General features: G+C 41.4%; 1 protein-coding gene across 1 annotated transcript in view; it reads left to right on the top strand.

The window, feature by feature from the left end:
• Positions 1 to 13,988, top strand: part of LOC142380346 (neural-cadherin) — a 142,801-nt gene that overhangs the window by 111,951 nt on the left and 16,862 nt on the right. Inside the window, exons 17-22 of the mRNA XM_075466129.1 lie at positions 1,554 to 1,837; positions 5,373 to 6,002; positions 6,118 to 7,114; positions 9,569 to 9,662; positions 13,004 to 13,188; positions 13,633 to 13,862. Of these exons, the coding sequence (XP_075322244.1) occupies positions 1,554 to 1,837; positions 5,373 to 6,002; positions 6,118 to 7,114; positions 9,569 to 9,662; positions 13,004 to 13,188; positions 13,633 to 13,862 (2,420 nt within the window). The remainder of the gene's footprint in view (positions 1 to 1,553; positions 1,838 to 5,372; positions 6,003 to 6,117; positions 7,115 to 9,568; positions 9,663 to 13,003; positions 13,189 to 13,632; positions 13,863 to 13,988) is intronic.

The following is a 13,988-nucleotide window of genomic DNA, read 5'->3' as shown; positions in this document are numbered from 1 at the left end:
TGGCTTTGACTCACCCCAAGAATAGTTGTCATGAATGGATAAATTAGACATAAAAAGCAAAGCACTTCTCTCTACCACTCTGTAAACATGTTTTTGCTTTAAAGTGTTTTTTAAAATCTTTGGGAGTTGACTGTGTTTTGAAACTATCCATTGTTTTCTCATCAGAGGAACTGCACATTGAGACTAATCCCTGTTAGCTTCATTTTCAGCCCCAGAGGTTAGCGCTTATTCAAAGTACAATATGCTGTACTGAAGAAGAATTGCTCATTGATCATCAACAAGCAGAACAGTTGAGAGGAAATGGATGTATAACTCTGAGTTTCTTTGTTTAATATCCTTTCAGGCAATCCTTTCATATCTATGTTAGAAATTTGCCTCGAAGCCAAGATCTACACTGGCGATGCTGTTAGTTCTATTTTCAGTTGTGTTCAGGAAAGATGAGGTGAAATATGGTGAAGAAAGAGACGGATAAAAAAGAAATTATAGTTTGTAAGGGTGTAAAGTGAGTTGCTGACCCAAGTGAAGGTGTTTATCTTGAGGTGTTGTAAATGGGAATGAGCGTAAATCAGTGTGTGAGACTGACAAAGTCGACTGAAATGCAGACGTTACACTGTTGTGGTAAAAGGAAGCAAGCCTGAGGGCAGCTCTGCGAATTTAGCAGTCAATGTATGTTCCAGTTCTCAACTGTTGCTGGCTAGTGAGTGTTGGTGTTGTCCTCCTAAGGTATTAAATAAGGGACATCTGGAGGGAGCTTTGTCAGCTGAGGTTGTGATTGCATCTGATTAGGATGCATCCAGGACGCCCCACAGTGCAGATCTTCTGAACATGCTCCAGGAGGTGGGAAACATCAGTCATATAGTCACAGAAAAATAGTAAGGAAAGCTCTTAACATCCCATTAGTGAGTGTACTCAAATCAGTTTGAAGTTATTCTTAGAGATTATGCTCTATCGGTAAGCATTAGCTTAAGGTCAGGTAAAAGTAAGTTTGAGGCTATGGTTCGTGGGAAATCTCAGGAAAGTCAATATAATGTCCTCTGGAGCATTGAAATAACAACTCTGTGTATGTGTCTATGTTTGTCTCTCTGTATAGAGGAGATGTAGAGGAAAAGCATCTAATGAGCCCCACTGTGAGAGATGCTTGTTTTCTTCTCAAATACGTGGTCAGCTGTGTGTGTGTGTGTGTGTGTGTGTGTGTGTCCACTGTCAATCAGAGATATTTTTCTCTACTTGAGAATCTATTCCGGTGTCACTGAAAAAGTTTAGTTGCACTATAAGAGCTTCAACAGAAAGCTAATGTTGTGATGCCTAAAAAAGGCGACAGCTGAGTTCAGTCTTTGCTTCGCCTGCACTGGATTTTAAGAAAAGAAAAGATGTGTTTGATAGTATATTATACCTGTCCAGGGTGTGCCCTGCCGTGCTACATTTATCAAAGGACTAGATGAAATGTGTATATTGTTTGATTAGGCCCACAGACAGAAAAAAAAAGTATTCATGAACATATAAGATTTGTGAAATAGAAAAAACTCAATTAGTACTTAATTTTCCCCATCCAGGTGCCAATGCCAAGCTGCGATACCAGATCACCTCAGGGAACACTATGGGGACCTTCGATGTGGAGCCTGAGGTGGGCACCATCTTCGTGGCTCAGCCACTTGACTATGAGATGGAGCAGCACTACGAGCTCCGGCTGGTCGCCTCCGATGGGAAGTGGGAGAATGAGACGCTGGTCGTGGTTCAGGTGGTGAACCGCAACGACGAGGCGCCGGTGTTCAGTCAAACCGAGTATCACGCCGCCGTGATGGAGGAGCTCACGCAGCTTCCCGTGTTCATTCTGGAGGTGAGTGACTGTTTGTAAAAGGCTGGTGTTGTAGGCTTCTGAAAGGATTCTCATGGGTTAGTTTGCATTAGATTGACCTTCTGGTCATCACAGTGCCATTCTAAATCTCCTCCCTGAGATATTGTGATTGTTACAATATTTTTCATATTGCCACCTAATCACACACTGTGAGACTTGAAAGTGTTGATTGAGTGCTTTTATGTCTTCAAGAAAACATATTTGGACCCATTGGCTGACCAAACTATAAGAATTTTAAAAAAGTAGTCCCACTGTTGCCTCATATATAGAGCCAGACTTAATCAAGCTTTGCACAAGATTGTTTTCTTAATCCAGCTGCTGCCCCCTCCTGTGGGAATTCTGACCATCACTACCCACTCTCACAAAATTTGTGTTGGGTACCTGAATGTTACCTTTCCAGATTCGGTGTCCCCTACTCATAGTTTGGAGATCTCTGGTCAAAGTGTTTTATTTGTCACTCGTAGCTGGTAACTTGCTCTCATCCAGTTCAGCTTTGCAGGGAATGGAAGAGTGAAGGGAGGATCGCTGTTATAACCTTGAATCACACGTTTATTTCTCTCCAGAGGCAACAAACATAAAAGCTTTTTGGCAGCTTTAATCATTCCTAATTTATCTCTTTCATTATTATGTTCTTTCATTTTAATATCTCTGTTTTTTTATGCATTGCTCTGTTGATACTGTTTATGTAATGTCAGTTCTTACTCTTTAGTAGTTTTTGTCAATGTTATGTCAATTTTATGTCGCGTACCTTTCACTACAAAAAAAGAAGACTTCATTCTGTGGCAAGGTCATACTGTTCCTTTCTCCCAATGCATGCTGGGAAACACTCCAAATCGCTTTTAACACCGTACTACACAGGCGGATACAGAAAATTAGTGAAAGCATGGGTTCATAGCATGGTATGTTTTTTATTGTTACACGAAATCCTTTAACCATAACCTCTGATCGGATGTCCACTTACTCCAGGTGAAACTTTTTAAAATGTAAGCCTGAGAAACTGTCAACTGTCAACATAAAGGAGCTCATTGTGAAAAAGTCTTAGTTCATGTGAACAATATGTGAAAATATATCAGGTTTAAGGCAGACAAATCTAATAGTTTTGGTTACGCCTCATACTTATTGGTGAATTAGCCTGGAGCGACACCTCACTACAGATCCAGTGTCTTAATCCTAACACATCACACATGTATCTCACTGTTAAACACAGCTGAGAGAGGCACAGGGCTTTTAACGAAGACAAAACCTCCTGACAGGAAGCACCCACCGCCTGAAAGGTTTCCTCTGAGAAATCAGAAATGACCTCCTTCTTCTGTGGCTTTCATCCACCTTTTGTCACACCTATCTCGGTAATTCACAGTAATTTGCATGTGCTGCCAAGCTATATCAGATTAAAAATGTGGAAACATGTCTAGGAGGGGAGGGAAGTAATCTCTGTCAGAGAGGCATGTGTCACAGAGTCCTCAACCTGGGCCTGCTTCCCTTCGCCTGCTGGAATTGATTTGATGTGCATTTGGTTCCTCTCTAATGCTCTCAATAGTTTTCCTGGCGTATGGCAGACGGGCCCTCCCTAAACGTATGTCTAATACAATTCAGTAGATAGTGAACAGAGGAGAAAATCCAATTTGAAATGAATATTTTTTTACTTCACCTGTGCGACAGCCTCCTCTGTGGTGCCATCACTGCTCATCTTCAATATTGTGTACCTGGATCACATTGTCAGGGAATGGAAAGAGGCAATGTGGGGGAAGTTGCTGCGGAAGGGAAGGGGGGACTTCAAAGGCTTCTGTAAACAAACCCTCTGGTGTAAAAAGAGGAGAAGAAAGGGGAAAAGTGTACTTTTTCTTGCTTTTGTCGGCGTCTATTAACTTTTAATTGCACTGTGTGTCTCGGTGACAGATGTGAGAGCTCGTCTCGTTTCTGCTGCTCATGTCCCCTTGTTCAGAGAGATAGCAGGAAGGCAGGTTAATTAAGCAAACAGGACAAAGCAACAGAGAAATGTTTATTCCTGTGTTGTGGAGTCCCCGTGTGCAGGGGCAGCTGCTGCAATCAGCTCCCCGCTGCATGTCCTAGTTGCTGGGCTTGACATTTCTACATAATGAAAAAGCAATTCAACTGTTTTGATAAGAGAACCGTGGCAGAAATAAAGAACAAAAATAAATAGTTTCTTATTATGAAGAAATAAAATGTTATTGGATTGGAATGAAATGTCAACATGGCACCTTTGAATAGCTTTCCACAACAAATGTGACAATCAACAACTACCTTTTGCCCAAGTTCTCATTTAATAAAGCATTTTATTGCCAAGGCAGTTGCAAGTTAGTGTTTTGTGAGTGATTGTTCAATATCACGAAGACCTTTATTGATAAAGTACAAGCACCTTAGCAATTTGATGTTTCAAGACAGTTCATGGCTGTCTATTACTCATAAGTTTGTCTTCGGACATTTAGTTTTGGTGTTCTATAAGAGGCCATTCAAAGCTGAAAAGTAAAGGTGTGACTTTTCAGCATCTTTTACTTTACTGACAAAAAATATATATACTCTAATTGGAGGGGTGTGTAGTGCTTATGATAAACAGCTTACAAGTTTTGCATACATTTAAAACTTGGTCTAAAACTGATCTATATGAACCCATAAGGATCCTGGCATCAGAGCTACAGGAAAGGTTCAGTGTTGAAATAACATCTGTTCAAGTACATTGCTCATTGGAAAAGTAAGTAACTGTCCCATAAAAAGTGTTATAACTCAAGTTCTGTGTGTTATTTTAAACAAGTTGTTCACAGTCAGCATTACATGCACAAAAGCCAGTCCCTGTGAATTGACATATGTTGCTGAAATCCTAGATTATACTTTATGTACTAGTGTGCACAAAGATCTGCATGTAACATTTTCATTTTAACATCCAGCCGGTGTAATTTTATGTCTTAAGACTTTAGGGAACAAGGATTTAATTCTGGTTTTAAAGCCAAACAATATATGTGTCAAATTAACTATTTTTACAACCTGCTGTTCCAGCCAACCAGGCCATTCAGAGAAGTTGCATCTTTTCTGAACGGCATCATTCAAATGCAGGCCTCGTCCTTGCTCCTGAAATTTTAGAGCTCAAACCACTTTTCAACAATGCAAAAAACAAACACTTTATGTAAAATATCCTAAGGTCTTTACTCCACAACAACATCTCTTACTGTCAGCAAGTTTATATTTAGCCTTCCTTCAGTAATATTCACTGAATGCCCCAGAGGTTAAAATGTTTGGGTTTCTACTGAGAGTCACTGAGAACCCAGATCAGAGTTGTTTCAAACTTTGTCTAAAGGCTGTCGTATATCTCACCTGGTCTACTTTATTTTCATCATGTATCTAACTGCATCTGTGCTGCTATATCCTCTAGCAGTGTTATCCAAGACTGTGAAGGGAAAAGAAATGCTGTTCTTCTATTCATAGTTTGAACTCTGAATTACCAGATGACCTGAGTGGCCCACAGAGTTTAGTGTGATAAGTTTTCCTTTTCCGCTTTTGTCAGGTGTCAGCGACAGATCCAGATCAAGAAGCTGACCAGACCGCCCTACGCTACTCCCTCCATGGTCAGGGTGCTGGTGGAGAATTCACCATCGACGAACACACTGGGAGAATCTACGCTCAACGTCGCCTGGACCGCGAGGAGCGCCCTGCCTGGAGATTCCTCGTCCTCGCCACAGATGAGGGAGGGGCGGGTCTTACGGGATTCGCTGACGTACTATTAGAAGTCAGAGACATTAACGACAATGGCCCCTTCTTCCCATGCCCAGCTCTCGAAGTAGATGGCTGTTTTGTTGGCCAAGTACCTGAAAACTCACCTGCTGACACCTCAATCATGGAGATGCGTGCAATGGACCTGGATGACCCAAATGAGGGCAGAAACGCTATGCTGACCTACAGCATCATCAAGAACATTCGCAATGAGATAAACCTTAACCTGTTCTCCATCAACGCCACCACAGGAACCATCTACACAGTTCTACGTTCCCTGGACCGGGAGACAGAAGACCGATATCTGGTGGTGGTGGAGGCCCGTGATGGAGGAGGTTTGGCAGGGACAGGGACCGCCACCATTAAGGTTTCAGATGTAAATGACCACCCACCCATCTTTACTCAAAGGGTCTACACCACGCAGGTGAGTCAACCTGCCCAAAACGCATCTCTGATTTTCATTCAGCATTTGCATTAGTAGCATGCACATGTGTATACATATACATATGATATATCTCGTACATTTCTGTGTCTGTCAGATGACTGAGGATCTCGAGGTGAACAGCGAAGTTCTTGTGGTTTCTGCCACTGACGGAGATGAGGGCGAGAATGCTGTTGTAACCTTCAGCATTGTCGGTGGCGATGAGGACAGGAAGTTCTTTGTGGAAACAGACAAAGTGAATCGACGCGGCTTGATCAAACTAAAGAAGAAGGTTGACTTTGAGAAACCCCACGAGAGAACTTTCAATCTGACCCTGAAGGCTGAAGACGCTGATTTCTTCAGCCTGGCCTACTGTCTTGTTCAGGTGGAAGACTCCAATGATCATGCCCCCGTCTTCCTACCGCAGTTCTATGAGTCACCCGCCATGTCAGAAGACGTCCCTGTTGGGACAATTGTTGCTCAGGTTACAGCATCTGATCTGGATTCTGGCCAAAATGGCCGTTTTTCTTACAGTATTTCCAAAGAGTCAGACCCCTACAGTCAGTTTCTGGTGGACCAGTCAGGTTGGGTCGTGGTGGCTGATTCTCTTGACAGAGAGAAAATCTCTCAGCACAGGATAATGGTCCTTGCCACAGATGCTGGTGTTCCACACCTGACTGGCACCGCCATTGTCGTGGTGACCGTACTTGACATTAACGACAATGGGCCGGAGTTTGAGGTCCCCTATAAGCCTGTTGTTTGGGAGAACATGGCAGCACCCCAGGTGGTGCGAATGAATGAAACTTCCCTGCTTCTTCACGCCACTGACCGTGACACCTCCACCAATGGCGGTCCATTTTCCATACGCCTCCTCATGCTCACATCAGACGCCACCAACTTCAATCTGACTGACTATCGAAACGGCAGTGCAGCCATCACCACCCTTCGCACCTTTGATCGTGAGCGCCAGAAGGAGTACCGCCTCCCGATTCTCATGATTGACAGCGGCTCTCCTCCAATGAGCTCAACCAACACACTAACTGTCGTCATCGGCGACAGGAATGACCACCCTCACTTCCCTGGGCACACCAACTTTATTGTCTATAGTTATGAAGGTACGTTTCCCTCCTTACTGGTACCTGATTTAATTTAGACACTCAAGATGTAAATGTCCAGTGTAGTTCGTTAATAGTTCTACATTAAACTGTACTTCCAATATTAGTTGACCATGATTATCATCATAGAATGGGACAGCATAAGAAAAAATTATATCTTAATCTTTTGTGGCCACAAAACAAAATTTATGGTCCCAAATTTGAATGATTAAAGCAAATGGAGTTACCACATTTTGTGTCATTCACACCAATTGGCCATAACATTAAGACCACTTGTAAAATATTTTGTAGATCCCACTTGTTCCACCCAAGGACTGGGATAAGGCATCAGAGGATGTTCTTTTTTTCCATCTCTTGTACAAAGACATTTTAGTAGCACATATCATGGCTGGGCCATATTTGGGCTTGTGCAAACCATGTTTTGGTGTTTAAAACAAAAAATAAGAAACACTAAACTGGGGCTGAATTAGACAGTCAGATGGCAAAATCTCCATTTTACTAAGGGTTAAAATGGAAGATTTACTGTTGGTTGTGTGATTATGTGCAAGTAAAGTACATTTTGCTGTGGCCGAGTTAGCTGCTGCACGGATATGTCACTTGTGAAGGAGAAAACATGTCTTCTCTTTTTACATTTGAAATGGCAGAGAGATGTTTTCAGCATATTTTCACCAAAGATGACTATTCTTAGTTTACTAGAGGAAATCTAAGACAAGATAAGGCCCTCAAACTACAAAAATGATAGATATAAAACAAGGCAAGTCAGTTAAGCGAATATATGGCCAAATACATCGGTGCAATACTGCTTCAAAACTTTGAGCAAACCATTTATGCTTTTGTTCTCCAGTTTTAACACGCTGTAGTTCCCATAGCTGGGATTTCACAGTCCACATTTTTAGCTGTGCGGCACCGGATGCTGAGGTCAAAAACTGGGAGAATGGAATCATATATAACTTTCCAAAATAATCAGAAAGCCTTCCAAAAAGGAACACATGTTTCAGGGTGGGTTTGGTAAGTGTTTAGAAAGTGTGGATGGAGAGTGCAGTGATGACTGGCGGTAACCATTATCTCATGGTAGTGTTGTTGCATTCCTGTTAGCCCCTTAGATAAAAATAATGATAGCATTGGACTGTGGACACAAGGACAAGGATAGTTTTTTTTTTACTATTTATTTATTATAACAGGCAAACAAAAAGGGTTCTATTTCACCTCTCATAACTTCAAGGCTGTGATTTGCAAAAATATGATGCTCTAACTTTTTGTAACTCGTTTCTATCGAACAAGCAGCATTTAAAGCACAAGCATGCTTGTGGGATTTATATAAATGTACCTAGAATTTGTGAGTGGCAGTAAAATGTAAAACATAAAGCTGCCTCCATTTCAATGTGAGCAATTCCTGCAATTAGTTTTTTTTTTTTTTTTAAGGTGGTTCTGGGTCTTTCCTGGATCAAAGGATCAAAGTGAACTGATGTAAAATTCAAGTAAAGTAGCTGCAAGCTGATGATGCCTTTTTATCAATCTTTGAGTTTCTTCAGATTTATTGATTTGGATTTGTTTCTCTAATTTATTTTCAAATGCTTTGATTTTTTGCTGTTTTTACTTAATTTTATTACTGCACTTGGCAACATTAATTTGTCCTTGCAAAGGCTTTATAGTTTTTCCTTTTTCACATCTTAGAGCACATCACAGAGCAATTAACTACTTTCTACTCAAGCGGAGAAGTTGGGGTTAGACTGCCTTGCTCGAGGGCACCTTTCTGCTCGTTGTAGACAGAGAAGAAAACATTTGTCATTCGCTCATAATTGATTGCCCCAGCTGGTCTTCAGACTGGTGTCTTTCTGATCACAGATGGGCCCCTCTAACTTTGAGGTCCCTCCCACCACCCCCTGAGTGCTCTCCACTCATGCTGTTAAGACTGTACTTATCACAGTCGACTGCTCACCCCTTCCTGAGAAGCCTGCATGACTTATTTAGCATTTCATACCATCTGTCTGCATGCTGCAATTTTCTGGAAAAACTAAAGTTTTCCCTTGTGTATTTTTCGTGGATTCCCTCTCCGGGCCCTTTCTGAGTGAAAATACATTAGCCTGCTTATACGACTCCATCACGTAGCTCGACAACATGCCATGAAGCAAACAATTAACTCCAGCTTAAGTCCCAGGTTTGACAGGCAAATAAACAGGAGCCATTTTAAAAGGCAGCTGACTTCATGGCTAACGAGATTACTGCACAGTGCAAGTGATTCTAATGTGTGCACGTCTTCCTGCTGTGCCCTCAAACCATGACCATGCGTGCCAAGAAGGTGTTACCTTATCTTCTTCAAGAAGCCTTCTCATTCTTCCTTTCACTTTTAATATTTGGGTCATACTGCAGGGATCCCTTGTGTTCAAAACTAATTCCTCTCGTTAATGCATTTTTTACTTTTTTCTGTGTCTTTTACTTTCCGCTTCCTGACAGGTATTCTCCCGACAACAGTGCTCGGACAAATCCAATCCCCTGACCTTGATGACTGGAGTGAGAAAGTATTCCGTTTCGAAGGCAAATCAACCAGGTACTTTGATCTCATCTGGTGAAACTTTGAAAGGGCTGAAAGGTGACCTGCAAAAAGAGTGAGGTGTTGAAGTTGAAAGTAGAAATGGAAATGCAAGTTTAGTTAGGTATGTTAGACAAGTAGAGTAGAGGGGTTTGACGGAGAGCAAGGCCTTCAGGTAATATAAGAAGACAGCGAAGCTAAGACCTCAGGAGCGATTTTCAGTTGAAAAGACATTTAATAATTGGCTGTGGTCTTCAATGAAAATGTTCAGATCAGGTTCAAGTATTTGAAATTTGAAGACATTCATTAAACATTCACTTTTAGAGCATAATTCACTGGGATTGTCAGAAAGGAAAATAAGTATACAGGATGGATGTCAAACAACTCCCCTCTACAAACACCAAATTCAAAGCTTTTATACTATTGCACAGAATCACTCCCTTGATGCTGCCTTTGAAAACTCTTGTCATCAGCAGACAACCCATACATTTCCATTTCTTGCCTCATTTTCTATGAAACATTCAGTACACCCTCATGTTGACCATATTCTAAAACAAAAACAAATTCTAAAAGCAGTATGACAGTGTTGAGTTTGGTGACATTTTAATGTTTTTACCCTATTTTAAAGTGGTCTTAAGTGTTTAAGACCACAAATCACCAATTTTTTCAAGAAATCAATGCTGCGATGCTGATTGGGACTCATTTGACCCAAATAAGACATAGAAAGGTAGAATATTTATGTAGAGATGTAGAAGCAAAATAGGATAGATGGGGAGGAAAGTACGAAACATTGATGCAAAGTGATAAATAAGGAGGTGTCAGGATAAGAAGGTTACTCAGTAGATGGGTAGTGATAAATATAAGGTTGTAGAGAAAGATTTAAAAATAAAGGAAATATGATGAATGGGTCACAAACACAAGATAAATTAAAAAAAAGCAAAGTTAAAGAAGTAGTTGGGTACTGCAGACAGCTAATGATTCACAAAGAAGTGGGCAGGTAAAGAGGGCCAGACAGGTAAGCGTGGACATAGGTCAAGAGGTGGGGAGTTAAAGGACAGAAATAACAGACATGTGAAGATTTAGATATGTCTGATTAGTTTGATTTGGCCCTGTGATGGACAGGCGACCTGTCCAGGGTGTACCGCTGGGAACAAAAACATAAATCAGCAGGTTAATGAGTGGCAAGGGAAAGGTTTAGTTCTCTGTGAAGTTTACAGAGAAGATCAAGACACTAACTTTGTCTTTCAGGCCATCTTTAGTATAAATTCCTGTTGAAAAGACCATAAGGAGTGTTGGATAAAAGAATCCGGAGAATGGCAGATGTAAAGCAGTTTCAGGATGTGTTGGAACGGGCACAGAAAAGATTCACTTGTAAAGTTTCCCCCTCCCGTGTGACACAAAGCAAGCAAAAAGAAAAAAAAGGAGAAAATAAAGGAGATGAGGGAACTGACAAATTTAAAATAGAGAGGGAGAGACAGTACAAAGATGATGGGGGGGAAGGAGAAATGAAAGTGGGAAACAGGCAGTTTGAAGGGAGAGACAAAGAAAGACTGATAGTGAATGAAAGTGGCAGAGAACAGAGAGGAAAGAGATAGAAAAGGGGATCTGACTTGTCAAGAACAGTGCTATTAATATTTCATAACCAGTGGTATTGAAAATTCCCAGTGAAGCACGGCGAGGGCACACTCATTTTGTTTGATGAGGCGAGGCTTCATGTGGTTGCATTGAAAGGAGAGCCTGATTGCACTCCCTGCCACCTTTTCTTCTAACGAGATACCTACAAGGTGGGACGACAAGAAACAGTCGAGAACAAAGGAACCACCAGGGAGAGAATTACCATAGATACTCCTGAACCAGCTCCCCTCATCATTGCATCCAGCAGATAGCAATTTGTTCAGAGAATGGGTCGGGTTTAGGCTGCAAGTTATTTACATATAGAAAAGAAAAAATAGATGAAAATAAGAAGTGCAAAGACTTCTGATGAAACCTCAGTTGGCCAATAATAACATGTCACCTCTCAGGGTGTCAATACAAACCACATGTTACATACCAAGATGCGAAGATATCAGCACCCTGCCTCACCAGACGGGACTTTGTTTTGTTTGGAATGTTTTTATCATTTCATTTGTTTTCTGTTGAAGAAGAACTCTAACTTGAAATCTTCGAAGCATGAAATTATGGTAGATGATCCATCACAGCTTCCTCTGCAGCACAGGTTCGATCCTGGACTCACTCTGGCACCAACTCGTTAGCTGTTAATTAATCCGTCTGGTCTGAGCTCTGAGGATTGCGGCTGTATGAAGATGTTAAACTGTTACATGACCCTTTGAGGGGCAACTCTGAAGTGCGGCAGAGTGCCAAAATCTTCCAGATGAAGACTCCCCACACGTGGAGCCATGTTTGAAAGCTGATCTCCATCTGATCATAGCTTGATCTGAGAAATCCCTTCTGAGCTAGACTTTACCCAGATTTTAGATGCCACCGTAAAATAGATCATTAGCAGCACCAGCTCAGAGTTTATTTTAGTCCATTTGATTTTTATTGCTTCTCTTTAACAGCATTTGTATTCAAAAATATGATTATTTATGCAGGTCTTTTTTTATATAAATTGAAATGGTCCTTCATCTAAAATTAGGCAGACAAGATGGAAATCACTTTAAGCTTCGACAAAACTATTCTTTACACGAAGCTCCGGAGAAACATTTTGTCCCAATTTTGGGTTGCTTGACAAAACCAGTGTCTCTTTGTTTCAGTCTTCGAATTCACAGTGCATGTGGGCTCAAAAGAGATTGACTTTGCTCAGTCCTGTATTTAAGAACTATTCTGGCAGACAACAAAGACATACACTGAACAGACAATTCAGGTTGGGTTGAATTCTGTTTTAAGTCTTCTTAAGACCTTGCAGGAGGTTTAGAAAAAGCGGTTGGTCCATTATTGCGTACTTACTGACATGAAGCGCTCTACAGTGTGATTCCAGTTTAAGAAATGACGGACATTCCACAAACCAAAGATGCAAAGTAATTGTGTAGTCCCTCGAGTTAGCATACACATGAACAAAACTTCTTACTTTGCATTGCAGACATAGCCCCTAAGTTTTATTCCTGATTTATTCCTTTGATCATTTACAGCTTATTTATGATAATGACAAAAAAGATACAAAACACGCACAAAAAGGAGACAAAAATGTTATATCCTGATAAGAATCGTCTGAATAACTATTTTAGCCTCTGTCTCTTTAAGGCGCCTCCTCCCAAATGATTTGGTCTTCTCCGAGTCATCAGCTTATTACATCCATTTTATGTAGCAAACATAACCTTTCTAATAGCAGGAGTCTAAAGCAATCTCTTTGTCTCTGTTAGGTATTTCAGTCTGAACCAGAGCTCGGGTCAGCTCAGTATCAGGGAGGGAACCCCTCCTGGCTCGTACCATCTCCAGGTGAGCGTATCGGATAAAACCTGGCCTGATGTCACTTCAACCGCCCAGGTGGACGTCATCGAGCTGCACCAGTACGCTTTGCAGCAAGCTGCCTCCATCCGCCTGAGGAGTGAGTCCCATAGTGAGGACATGGATGTGACAATATCAGAATCAGAAAGTCTCTGAGCAAAAAATACAGCTGAGTTAATTTAATGCCTCTGAAAACTGTATGATAGCGTATCCACATACTGTCACAAACCAGTCATCTGCATTGGTTGCTGGGGTAACAGTAGCTGTGCCCCACACAGTGTAGTATAACCCAAAGAACCCAGTTTTAGGGATGTCAACTGCCACAAACTCTCAATACCAACAGGATGCTGTGCATGATGGGAAAAACTCCCCATTCGTCTTTTCCTGTGCTCTGTTTTCTTTTTTCTGCCCAATCTTTTCATGCTTTTTTTTTTCTATCGTATGTGTTTTAATCACCTTTTCATTCAGCGTTTCCTCTGCTTCTTCTGATTCGTAATGAAGGTTTATAGTGTAAGTAATTAAATCTGTACTCCGGATCTTCCAGACCTGACAGAGAAGGAGTTTTTCAGCGGTGGTGAGGAGAGTCGATTCTTCAGACTGGGTCGGATGTTATCTGAACTCCTGCAGACTTTGCCAGAGAACGTCCAGATTTTCTCCGTAGCCGACGCAGGCCGGCAGGGCGAGAAAGCCCTCAATGTTTGGTTCGCCGCACATGGCTCACCGTACTACAAGGCAGAGAAACTGCACGGCTATGTGGCAGCCAACAAAGCTAAGGTGAGACGAGTGTTATAAGATCAACTAAAAGTAAGAATTTATTTTGAAACATGTGTTTCACAATTTCAGACTGTTGAATGAATTTTAACTCAAGAAGTCTTAGAAACTGTTGTTTGAAACAAAAAA

This window comes from Odontesthes bonariensis, chromosome 5 (genome assembly GCF_027942865.1).
Source record: "Odontesthes bonariensis isolate fOdoBon6 chromosome 5, fOdoBon6.hap1, whole genome shotgun sequence".
NCBI classification, from domain to species: Eukaryota; Metazoa; Chordata; class Actinopteri; order Atheriniformes; family Atherinopsidae; genus Odontesthes; species Odontesthes bonariensis.
The sequence above is the reverse complement of the archived record's forward strand: the minus strand, read 5'-3'. Positions and strand labels throughout refer to the sequence as shown.